This window comes from Eurytemora carolleeae, unplaced genomic scaffold (genome assembly GCF_000591075.1).
Source record: "Eurytemora carolleeae unplaced genomic scaffold, Eaff_2.0 scaffold225, whole genome shotgun sequence".
Classification (NCBI taxonomy): domain Eukaryota; kingdom Metazoa; phylum Arthropoda; class Copepoda; order Calanoida; family Temoridae; genus Eurytemora; species Eurytemora carolleeae.
In genome coordinates, this window is record NW_019396157.1 from 93,235 (window position 1) to 106,007 (window position 12,773).

The 12,773-nt window shown below is 31.9% G+C and overlaps 1 protein-coding gene across 1 annotated transcript; it reads right to left on the reverse strand.

Annotated features, from left to right (window-relative positions):
- Positions 1-1,547: 1,547 nt before the first annotated feature.
- Positions 1,548-7,507, reverse strand: LOC111696700 (uncharacterized). Its single transcript, XM_023466404.1, has 5 exons — positions 7,430-7,507; positions 6,853-7,012; positions 5,313-5,388; positions 3,514-3,597; positions 1,548-1,754 (listed from the first exon to the last, which is right to left on the reverse strand). The coding sequence occupies exons 1-5, from the start codon at positions 7,500-7,502 to the stop codon at positions 1,548-1,550; spliced, it is 600 nt and encodes a 199-aa protein (XP_023322172.1). The 5' UTR covers positions 7,503-7,507.
- Between the last annotated feature and the right edge of the window lie 5,266 nt (positions 7,508-12,773).

The following is a 12,773-nucleotide window of genomic DNA, read 5'->3' on the forward strand; positions in this document are numbered from 1 at the left end:
ACCATCAAGCTCTTTAGATGAAGTGATTCAGAAAATTTGAATTTGTGGCAAAAACTCAAACTAATTCTTTGGGAGAATATTTTCGAGTCCTTGATAATTCTCATCCGAGAACTGTGAAACATGTCAATCCAAGAAAATAACTAAACACTCAACACAAACTCTATTTCGCTAATTCCTATATCTTTGCAACCTGACATTATAAACTTAGTTCATGATGTTACATATGAAAAATCAAAGTCTACGACTGCAGGTTGCAAAGATATAGAAATTAGAATATTCGCATTTTTGAGGGTTTTTATAGTTCTTTTTCAAATGACGAGTGACGAGTTTTGCTAAAAATAATTCCCCTGCAATGTTTTAAACCTTTGAAGGAAAAAACATTTCTTTTCGAAATTTCACGCTTTGATCCATTTTTTTTAGCACCATTCCTCTATTTTATGGAAGAATGTTGTTGGTGGACTGGAACATCATGAAAAGTATAAAATCTTTCTTAGGACCCAATTTAAAGGGACCGTTTACTTTTTTGGGTAATTTCTATGTCTATAGAGAGGGACCGTCCCTTTCCGCTCAAATTCTGAACGAAAAATCGGCTTTTTCTCCGGCCACAGTTGTCTCTGAAAAGTAAGACTATTACCGAATAGGCTGTTTAGTTTACCCTGAAATTACACAAATAAGTGAACGGTCCCTTTAATGATCTAGAGAGATAGTTTAGCGACCTAGTTCAAATTCATTGAATTCGGTCCAGGGCATTTTTGACCAATTTATCATTCTAATCGCATCATTATTATCATTTGCAGAAGTGAATAGAAGCTTAGAACTCAATTTGTTTTATTTAGGTATAATTGATAATTTTTTGCCACACCCCTATAAAGCCCTGGAAGATACAATACTTACATATGGGAGTAGTTTTGGACCCACTGAACTCTGTATTCAGCATTGAGCCAGGTTTAACTTCAAGTGTCTTCCAGTTTGTAAAGGTAAGGCAGGTCTTGGTTGATTTATAGAAAATCCAGCCCCGACACCCTTCCTAGATAAAAAAAACCAAAGTGTAATACAGCTGTCAACAACCAAACAACTATACTTACTTGTATACAATGAGAGATAAATCATATGAAATCAAGAAGATGTATATAGTACTGAGAAGATAAAGAAAGACAATGAGAGATAAATCATATGAACTCAAGAAGATATATACAGTACTGAAAAGAGAAAGAAAGGCAATGAGAGATAAATCATATGAAATCAAGAAGATGTATATAGTACTGAGATGATAAAGAAAGACAATGAGAGATAAATCAAATGAAATCAAGAAGATATGTATAGTACTGAGAAGATAAAGAAAGTCAATGAGAGATAAATCATATGAAATCAAGAAGATTTATATAGTATTAAGAAGATAAAGAAAGATAATGAGAGATAAATCATATGATATCAAGAAGATATAAATAGTACTGAGAAGATAAAGAAAGGCAATGAGAGATAAATCATATAAAATCAAGAAGATGTATATAATACTGAGAAGATAAAGAAAGGCAATGAGAGATAAATCACATGAATTCAATTGGTACAATCATGTGTTTACAAAACCAATTTGACATAGCACTATTATTACTGATATTTTTACCTACAACAGTTTCAACTCCAATGTATGTTATCGCTGCACCATCATCTTCATACTCCAGAATTGATACTTTTACATATCTTGCAGTTTGAATTGTTGGAAACGGTATTCTATCAAGTTCAGCGTTACATCCCTAAACAAAACTATTAAAATACTATCATATCAATACTAATACATCCTTTCTTTTTGTGTTAAAAATATAAATCCTATCCTTATGTTCGAAATATCATTCATATCTTTTTGTCTGAAATATCAATCCTATCTTAATGTTTGAAATATCATTACTATTTTATGTCTAAAATATCAAGTATATCTTTCTGTTCGAAATATCAATCCTATCTTTATGTCTGAAATATAAATCCTATCTTTCTGTTCGAAATATCAATCCTATCTTTGTTGTTGAAATATCAATCCTTTCTTTATATTTATAATAGTAATCCTATCTTTATGATTAAAATGCCTAGATATACATTAGAATAGATTGTTTATGTAGACTATAAACAGGGAATAAGATTAAAGGGAATGGAACTGGCACTGAACGGGCATGAGAAAGCCAGTCGCACTGCGTTGTAGACGGGTTCCTTGTAACACACGCACACTATATTTTTCTATCCTTATGTGAGAATATAAATTCTATCATCCTATCCTTATGTCAGAAATTTCAATCCTCTCTTCCTAACCTTATGTCAGAAATATCGAACCTACCACCCTCCTTTTGTCAGAAATATCAATCCTACCATCCTATCCTTATGTCAGAAATATCAATCCTATCATCCTATCTTTATGTCAGAAACATCAATCCTATCATGCTATCCTTATGTACGAAATATCAATCCTATCATCCTATCTTTATGTCAGAAATATCAATCATATCATCCCATCCTTATGTCAGAAATATCAATCCTATTATCCTTTCCTTATGTCAGAAATATCAATCCTATCTTCCTATCCTTATGTCAGAAATATCGAACCTACCACCCTCCTTTTGTCAGAAATATCAATCCTACCATCCTATCCTTATGTCAGAAATATCAATCCTATCATTCTATCCTTATGTCATAAATATCAATCCTATCATTCTATCCTTATGTTAGAAATATCAATCCTTTCATCCTATCCTTATAACAGAAATATCAATTCTATCTTTATGTTTGAAATGCCAGTACTATCTTCCTATCCTTATTTCAGAAATATCAATCCTATCATTCTATCCTTATGTCAGAAATATCAATCCTATCATCCTATCCTTAAGTCAGAAATATCAATTCTATCATCCTATCATTATTTCAGAAATATGAATTCTATCATCCTATCATTATTTCAGAAATATCAATCCTATCATCCTATCCTTATGTCAGAAATATCAATTCTATCATCCTATCCTTATGTCAGAAATATCAATTCTGTCATCCTATCATTATTTCAGAAATATCAATCCTATCTTCCTAGCCTTATGTTAGAAATATCAATCCTATCTTCCTAGCCTTCTGTCAGAAATATCAATCCTATCTTCCTAGCCTTATGTCAGAAATATCAATCCTATCTTCCTATCCTTATGTCAGAAATATCAATTCTATCATCATATCCTTATTAATTTATCGAACCTACCATCCTCCTCATGTCAGTAACATCAATCCTAACATCCTGTTCTTATTCAGAAATATCAATCCTATCATCCTATCCTTATGTCAGAAATATCAATCCTATCATCTTATCCTTATGTCAAAAATATCAATCCTATCATCTTATCTTTATGTCAGAAATATCAATCCTATCATAAAACTGAAACAATCATTGCTCACTGAGGTTCTTTTGTTGGGTGGAGGTGAGTTAAAAATCGTGTTAAAATAAAGATGAATAAGATATTTTTTGAATAATCTAAAATAAAATACCTTGCCCGTTGGATCTGTTAGGGTGAAACTGCTCACAACATCATTATAATTATCATCATCAGTAGATACAGATATCTTAACTTTCTATATACTTTCCATAATTAGTATTTTACCATTATATTTTTTCTACCTCCCCCCTCCCCCCCCCACCCAGTTCCTAAAAAATCCATTTTATCGTAAAATTATACATTTGCTAGTATTACATTGTGTTACATGTTTATGACTACAGTAGGAGCCATGAAACTGTGAAAAATAAAGACGATTTTTAAGCAATCTTATGTGTATTAGTTTTATGGTAAATAGTTTTAACAGCTAGTTAAAAATGAACTATGATAGGAAACTATAAGGTAAGTGTAGTGTTTAGTGTGAACAACTTCCCTATTCAACTGTTTTATGGGCCCAACTGTAAATAAGACAAGCCAACCACGAATCTTGATATCGACCAAAAAGGATAGCTAGCTGCACAGACACACTAATAATCTGCTTTGCTATAATAGTTAAAATTGCGATCTTAAAGGGAGTCTTTGCGAAAAAATGAAAAGGGGAATAGGCTTACGGCGAAAAATAGTTGATATTTCATAATATTTTTTATTTTTTATTATCTGATAGTTACTTCTGAAAATATTTATTCCTGTTTCGAGGATTTATGATAACGAAGACGACATTTCATTTTTCCCAGGAATGTACGAAAATCCAGTGCCAGCGAAATAATATTTAAAAAAGCAAAATCAAAAATAATATGAAATATTAACAATATATGAATGCGTCGAAAAATAGTCGATGATTAATGGCTGTAATATCTGAATGATTTGTTTGGAATTAAATTGATTTTTTTACGATCCGAGTTGAATGTTGCAACTTTCTGAATTTGTATGGACGCTACGTTCCTCAGCATGACTACTTTTTAACAATTTTCTCCTGATAGACGCAACAGATAGAAGTAAGATTAGTAGCGATCAAAAGCGCTTATTTTTCGCCGTAAGCATATACCCCCTTCAATTTTTCGCGAACACTCCCTTTAATAATTCAGAATAAATGAAAAATAATTTGCCCTATATCAATGAAATTTTAAGCATTGTTAATAAAATATTTCAGAAAAAAAGACGACATTTCATATTTCCCAGGAATGCTCGAAAATCCAGCGCTAGCGAAATCTTATTTAAAAAAACAAAATCAAAAATATTATGAAATATTAACAATATACGAATGCGTCGAAAAATAATAGATGATAAATGGTTGTAATATCTGAATGATTTGTTTGGAATTGAATTGATTTTTTTAGGATCCGAGTTGAAAGTTGCAACTTTCTGAATTTTTATTGGCGCTACGTTCTTCAGTGCAAGTCGTTTTTAACAATTTTCTCCTGATAGACTCAATAGATAGAAGTAAGATTAGTAGCGATCGAAAGCGCTTATTTTTCGCCGTAAGCATATACCCCCTTTAATTTTTCGTGAACACTCCCTTTAATAATTCTGAATAAATGAAAAATAATTTGCCCTATATCAATGAAATTTTAAGCATTGTTAATAAAATATTTCAGAAAATTTGCAAATTAAAGCCAATTCAGCCAAAAACATAAAAATATGAATAAGTTGTTTAATGTTTGAAACAAATTATTGTTTATCTATTTACTGAATGTTTATATGAAAATCAAAAGCAAGAATGAATTGAAATTCCTCAATCTCATGTCAAGAAATGATGTTCGTAAAACCTGTAAAACCTCGAGTGGGCTATTTTCAAAGTTAGACTTTACTTTCATCAAATAAATAACATTGAGGTTTAATTCAATGGAAAATTTCCGTGGTTTTGCAATTGTCTCCATTATTTTGGTTGTCCGCAGTTTCACAAGGCCCAGCTCGGTTTCTTATAATCACCCTTAAAAAAATACAACTTAGTATTATCTACACATAAGTAAATATATATTATATATGGATTGTCTCTCTGTCTTTTTGTATCCAAAAATCGTCAAAACGGCCAACCAATTGGGCCCAAACTTTTTGGGGCTATTCATATGACCTAAGTAAAGGTTAAGGGTAAGCCAAAACGAATAATTTTGCTGCAAAATGTCAATTTAATATTTGTTAGGAATTCATGAAAAAGAACAGAAAAAATTGAGAATTTTTTAAGTTTCACATCGTAAAAAGTAAACACAAAGCTGTTTTTGTTACTAGAAAAAGGGGCAAATAGTTCAGACATTAACCAATTTCTTATAGACATAGGCAAATCATGGTCCCCATGTCGACTTTAACATAAAACATAAAGGGTTACAAACAAAGGATGAGATTTTAATGACAACCTGAAACTATTAAATTTGAGATATGAAGGGTCTTTGTTTGAATAAAGCCTTAGAAAGAAAATACAGCTACGGGGAACCCTGAGTGCAAAAAACAAACACAACATATTCCGTGGTCTCTAAAACCTGATCCTTTTTGGGTTACCCTGTAGTAGGGTTTCCAACACAAGTGGATTTTACTTGCGCGCATCAAATTGCGAGCATGCAATTTCACACAATACCGCGCAATTTCACGCAATTTCGCGCGATTCCACGCAATGTCGCGCAATTTCGCGCAATTCCGGGCAATGCCGCACAATTGTGTCCCATTCGAGAACAGTTGCGCGCCATTCCGCACAGTCTCCCAAAATTCTGCGCAGTTGCGCACAACTGTGAATATACACAAAACAGATTTTAACAAATAAAATTTTATACCCGCTCATCCGACCCGAAGGAAACTGCAGCGTATTCCGAACTAAAATTGCACAACGAACTTAAAATAGGTTAGGTTGGGTATAGTCAGGTAGCATACAGATACAACAACTTTGTTATGAGGGGACAATTCAAAATCCTTTCAAACGCGCTGAGAGTTAAAGCTGTATACTCGATATTTTCATAAAAATTGGTCGATAATTAGGTCAGTTTCCCTAACATATCTAGCGTTAACAATTTAAACTCTGTTCACCTATCAATGGCAACTTCGCAGCGTAAAATCTTAAATGGCGCGCAAAATTTTTAATTTATCGGCTTTATATTCGCGACTCTGATTGGTTTAATTTTATACGCTTTTCAGAATACAAGTACTAGAAGTACAAGATTAGATTAGTCTCGATAATAGGAAAATGAGAGGATCAAGCATTAATCTCGATATCCACTTTTCTAAAGTTTTCAGCTCAGGTAACATACAAATTGGATGAGGCGTCTCAACGTTGTAATGAGGTGACAATTCAAAATTCTTGACAACTCGCTGAGAGTTAAAACTGTGTTATCGATATTTTCATAAAAACTGCTCGATAATTAATTAGGTCAATTTTACAAACATATCTAGGAATTTAAACTCTGTTCACCTATCAATGGCAACTTCGCAGCGTAAATCCAGAACAAGATTGGCATTGCTTTCATCTTCTCCCGCCCAGTAAGAGCAGTCGTCAGTTAACACAGAATCTTCATGAAAAGGACTACTCCTCGTTCGACTTTCAGATTCTATCTCAGTCCCTTTCCCACAAACTAAATTTTATTGTTTTTTATTACAGTTTATTGTTTTCCAAATCAAAGTCATTTCAAAACAATATTGTAGAATTGAATTGTGGATTTTTGGCGCAATTAGTTGCGAAAATGCAACATGGAATGATTCCATTTCAGGGTGTTCCGAAATTGTAAAACCTGGGATGTGGGTTAAAGTTATTTAATAAAAGCAATAGCTGTCTACGAATTTGATTTGAAAAAATTATTTAATTTTGGCCAATTGTTGTCTTTGTTGAGCTTACAAAATGTTTGTTATAGTTTATACTATTCACTTTTGTTCTCGATATATATGACGGGATCTTACAAAATTTGGAACTAATGTGTTTTTACGAAAGCATTTAACATTAAAAATAAATAAATATTTTAATCATTATTGAAAAAACGGAAATAAAAAGGAACCTTCATGTGGTGGTAGATAAGCAGTAGCTTCGTTGAATATGAAAACGAAAACTAACACGACATTAAGCCACATTCTGACAATCTGAAATTAAATTAATACGCCTGCTTAATAATTGATTTGTTGTAAGAAATCTTTTAATGTCTATACATTGATAACTGAAAATTGCTGCAATTGCAGATTTTTATTCTTAATTTCTCCTTTTGAATTGATATTTGACTTAAACAATGTATTTAAAACAGTTTAAGAATGTTTAGACTTTCTGTGAAATTATTTAGTAAACAAATACAATACATAATTATTTTAGTGCATTAGTATANCTTTTTCATTTTCAAACCTCATTGAACCCCCCTGTAAAAAACTTTCATTTACTGCTCTTGCTTGCTTTGTTTAGTGATGATACTAATTATATGTGTAATTAGCTCCCCTCCCACCCTCTTTAATATATTTAATCATTACTAACAAAAAACATTTTAAGAAGTGCCCGGCATTGCCCGTGGAATTTTAAAAACAAAAAATTGAATATAAAAAATAAATTTTTTAGTCTATGTTACGCATTCTACCAACAGGTTTTCTCTAAAAATATTAGCCAGCTTTATCTAACTTATGAATATAATATATATATAAATACTTACACTGAAATATACATAAACTGTTAGTCATCAATTTTTGGACAGCCTCGACTTTAAAGTGGAAAAAAGCGTTTGTTTCAAGCTTAAGTTTAAATGGAGTAATCAAAGATATATCTGATTGATTTTATTCTATTAAAGAGAAATAAATGATTAACGGCATCTATAATAATAGCCCAATTTAGGGTTATTATTACCCAATTTAGGGTTAAAATAGCCCAATTGAGCGTTATAATAGCCCAATTTAGGGTTATAATAGTCCAATTTAGGCTTATAATATCCCAATTTAGGGTTATAATATCCCAATATAGGGTTATAATGCTTAAAAACCTTTTCTCTCAATTTACGTAAGTTAAAATTTGTTTCATCAACAAAATTAGAGAGAAACCTTTGCTAAACATATCCGATTTGATTAGTTATTGATTAGTAGTATCAAGGTAATAATGCAAGGAAAGATATTTCAGATGAGTACGCATTTTTTGTACTGCAGGGGTCTTTGGGCGGAAAGGTAAACACAAGACGGATTTCACAGCCTGACATGGAATCCATTTTCACTCTAATAATCAAAGAAATATTCTGGTCATAGGAAACTATTATGTGAATTATCGAAATTATCAAAATTAAATGTAATACTAGACAAACACTGATGCATCTATTCTTGTTTACAAAATCCGTCCAGAGAGAACTGGTTTCAATATGTACGAAGAGTATTCACAACAGCAATTAACTTTCCTTGCATTAGTACCTTGGTAGTATGTGTCATACTCGAATTTATAAAAAAAATGCATCTTTACAACCTGACGTCGCTAACCTTTGACATTTAAAACAATGCATTCTGTTCAGATTAAATACACAAATTTCAGGTTGCAAAGATATTTATAGCGTTCAGAAAAGTGAATTTATTGAAACACGGGAATATATGAAAAATTAAGTTTGCTGATATTCATTCTTCTGATCATGGTTTAACTTATATATAAACAATTTATATAGTATCTACACAATTTAAGGAATTTATGACAAATCTCGGAATCAATCAATGTTCACCATCTTGTGCAGTAAAAGGAGGTTGATTTTTAAAGAATTTTCGAATTTTCGAACAATAACAATTTTAACAACTTTAAGAACAAATTAGTTTAAATAACCTATATGTTGCTATTCTGGGTGAAGCAAGTGGAATTTCCAAAATTGACCTCCCTTATTGTGCAGACCTACGGATATGTGGTGGTCATACCCTACATAGATAAATTAATGAAGGGATCAAGCATAAATCTTCAAATATAAAAAGCCCATATAGGATATAGAGATCAAGCATTAAAGATTAACGATACTCCACAGAAAATCTCTCATCTCTTCTCAACGGTTTCCATTCAAATCCATTGATTTATCTACAATTTTTTTTCCAATTTGAAATCCCAATAAGTACATGCTTAAAAAATATAGATAACAAATTTACGAAATCAACCAAGTCAAAACGGGAAACTTCAAACTTTCATAATTTCCATAATCTGTGTATTTTTACTCTAGTCTGCAAATTAACACTCAATTAATGGAAATAATCTCTAGAAATATAAAATGTCCAAAAATACAAAAATTAAACAATGGAAAGCATGGTTTCATCTTAAACCCCAGATTAAAGTTTGTATCTCACTCTACTAGGGCTGGGCAAGTTCCAAATTTTTTTATCCGTGTTGTTAACGGTTAGTTCTAATGGTTAAAAAAGAAAAATTTCAGATAGCCGTTAATTTTAAAGGTAAGAACGGAACGTTCGTTTTGTTTACGGCAGTTTCTGTTTGTTTTCTAATTGCTGTTAGTTAAAGATTTCAATTTTATTAACGGCGTTAACGGAAAATTTTCAACAACCGTTAACGGTTCTAGCTGGTAATGGTACCGTTATTACAGAATTAATGGTGGGAAGTGTCAAAAAATGTCTTTAATGGTCTATTGCAGTATTTCAAAAACGGTTAATCCGTTTTGTTCATGATTTAATAATCAACATTTTTTGCCGTTCATCATCGGACTCTTTCGTTAATTTTTGAAAACCTCCGTTTCATTATCGGAACTCTGCCCAGCCCTAAACTCAACGTGTCAAATAAAAGTTTAACATTAAATAGGCCAAAAAGGTATAATCTTTATATATACTTGTCTTGTCTGTTTGTTGCATCCAATAAACGTAAAAACGACTGAACCCATTGGGCCCAATTTTTTTTTTGGCATTTCAAAAAAATTTCAAACAGTGAAATTCAGAGCAACCATTAAAAAGTAAAATTTTTCATAGAAGAACGAGGGCGAGTGACCCCCAGACTAAAAGCCTAATATCGCATAAGACAGTAAACAGAACTGTAATGACTGTACATAACAAATTTTACTAAAAGATTGAAGGAATTGCCACAAACTCAAATTTTCTAATCTCTCTATCTGTGCAACCTGTTTGTGTAAACTGTTAATATTTCACGCATTGACTTTTTGATCTAAAATAATTTATAGTTTGAAATATGAAAGGTCCTCAATAAAGGGTATCAAATATATAGGGATTAGAAAATCCGGCGAAAAACACTAATTTTCCTTTCAGTGTTTTCTCCAACGCCACGTTCAATCAAAGTAAAATTTGTTCTTCTTTAAATTGTATAATGCATGCACCCCCAACTAAGCTTTCGGTGCGGTCTGCAGTACACTGCAGTACACTGTCCGAAAATATAGTGGCGTTTAGTGGATAGTAAATGGGATTTTGTTTATATAATATCTTTTTCATTTTCAAACCTCATTGAAGCCCATTCTGTCCGACTGTTGAAGTTGAACTGGTATGTCAACTGGTCAAATCGTTTTTTAACGACTCACTTCATGAATTGTTTATTTCGAGGGTATGTTTGGTTTCACAAGACAACCATATAAACAGGGTCGGTCCTATATCCTCTCTTCATGAATTGTATATTTCGAGGGTATGTTTGGTTTCAACAAGCCAACCATATAAACAGGGTCGGTCCTATATCCCTAGCTACATCAATTACACAGTGGGAGCTAGAACCTTGGAACTTATTAACAAACTTAAAATATATGAAAAAGTACAGATTTTACACAAATTATAGATATTTTAAACTAAGAATTCTGTTAGATTAGTTAATCAAAGTTTGGAATATTAAAGGTTTCAGGTTGCAAAGATATAGGGTTTAGATAATTTAATTTTGTGTCGAGGACTATAATTCCTTTGTAATTCTTTACTGTTAATCTTAATGTGTATAGTGGAGTTTTTTAAACTTCATAACTGAAAACAAAAGTGTTTTTTGAAGTAAAAGAGAGGTCGGTCACAACTCACAAGGCCATTCGGGTTTTCTAAAAAATCGAAATTGTCCAAAACTTTCTGGGTGACAGAGATTTCATTTATATAAACGAACAGCAGTTGAACAAATTTGAAAGCTAAACATTGTCATATTTATAGCTCTCATCAATTTTACCACAATCAAAAATTCAAACAAGTTTCCACGTTTTCAAAAATGTGCTAATGGGAAATTAATTTCTTTTCTGGCCCTAAATATTTTCTGTGTTTCAGATTCCGTTTTAAAATCAGTTTCTGAACCTTGAAACCTGGACCAAGTGCTAAACCTCTAAATCTGGACCAAGCTCCGGACCTTTAAATCTGAATCAATTTCTGAACCTTTAAATCTGGATCAAGTTCTGAACCTTTAAATCTTGACCAAGTTCTGAACCTTTAAATCTGGAACAAATTCTAAAACTTTATATCTGGACTAGGTTCTGAACCTTTAAATCTGGACCAAGTTCTGAACCATTAAATTAAAATCAATTTCTGAATCTTTAAATCTACATTAATTTCTAAACCTTTAAATCTGGACCAGGTTCTGAACCTTTAAATATGAATCAAGTTCTGAACCTTTAAATCAATTTTAAAACCTTTTAATCTCTCCCCTCCCTGTAAATCAAAAGTGCACTTTATGTAGATATATTATGTCTATTTTTGTTTTAAATTTATTTTACAACTTAACAAGGGGCTGGCATGCACTACATATTTTGCTCGCTGCAAGGCCCTGGTGTTAACAATTTTAGAATTAGAAAAAAATAATGCAAATTTATGGAAACCATATGGGGCTGGGGTGGGCACATTATTTTTTCAAAACTTGATATTTTGAAAAATCAATTTTCCAAAGTGTTTTCAAAATTTCACGTGCAACGCTTGGCACTTCACCTTGTTATTGTTATTAATATTCTTACTACATGAATTAAAATAAAATATATCACATTACTATAGGCAATTTTAGGGCTCTTCGCGCCCATCTTCTATTTTACCCTTTAATTGTGACTCTTTCTGTGAGCTTTTTCTCTTTGCACAATACAAAACAATGACAAAGAAGAATTCGCGATTTTCAATTATTTTGTCACAAATTTTTAAAATTTCACAAAAATCAAAAACTTTTGGATGCAACTTGTGATTCTGAGCATCCATATTCCATAAACCTTCCCTGGGGTGATGCGAAGTCTCACACAAAATTTGGGCCCAATCAGTGCAGCCGTTTTGACGTTTATTGGAAAAAATAGGGCTAGGCACGTTCCAACTTTTAAAAATCGTTCCGTTTCGTTTAGCTAAATCGTTCTGTTCTTGTTTCTTTTTCCTATTGTTCTGTTTGTTTTCCATTCCGTTCCGTTCTTGGTGTGCTTAATTAAAAAACAGTCCATCCCGTTCCGTTTCGTTCTTTTATGAAATGTAAAC

Excerpts from the sequence above, each read along its gene's own strand:
- LOC111696700 (XM_023466404.1), bottom strand. The coding sequence starts at position 7,502 with ATGTGGCTTAATGTCGTGTTAGTTTTCGTTTTCATATTCAACGAAGCT. Across the intron at positions 5,389-6,852 it reads TGCGAAGTTGCCATTGATAG|GGTGATTATAAGAAACCGAG; the intron begins GTGAACAGAGTT and ends TATTTTTTTAAG. Across the intron at positions 1,755-3,513 it reads TAACAGATCCAACGGGCAAG|GGATGTAACGCTGAACTTGA; the intron begins GTATTTTATTTT and ends AGTTTTGTTTAG.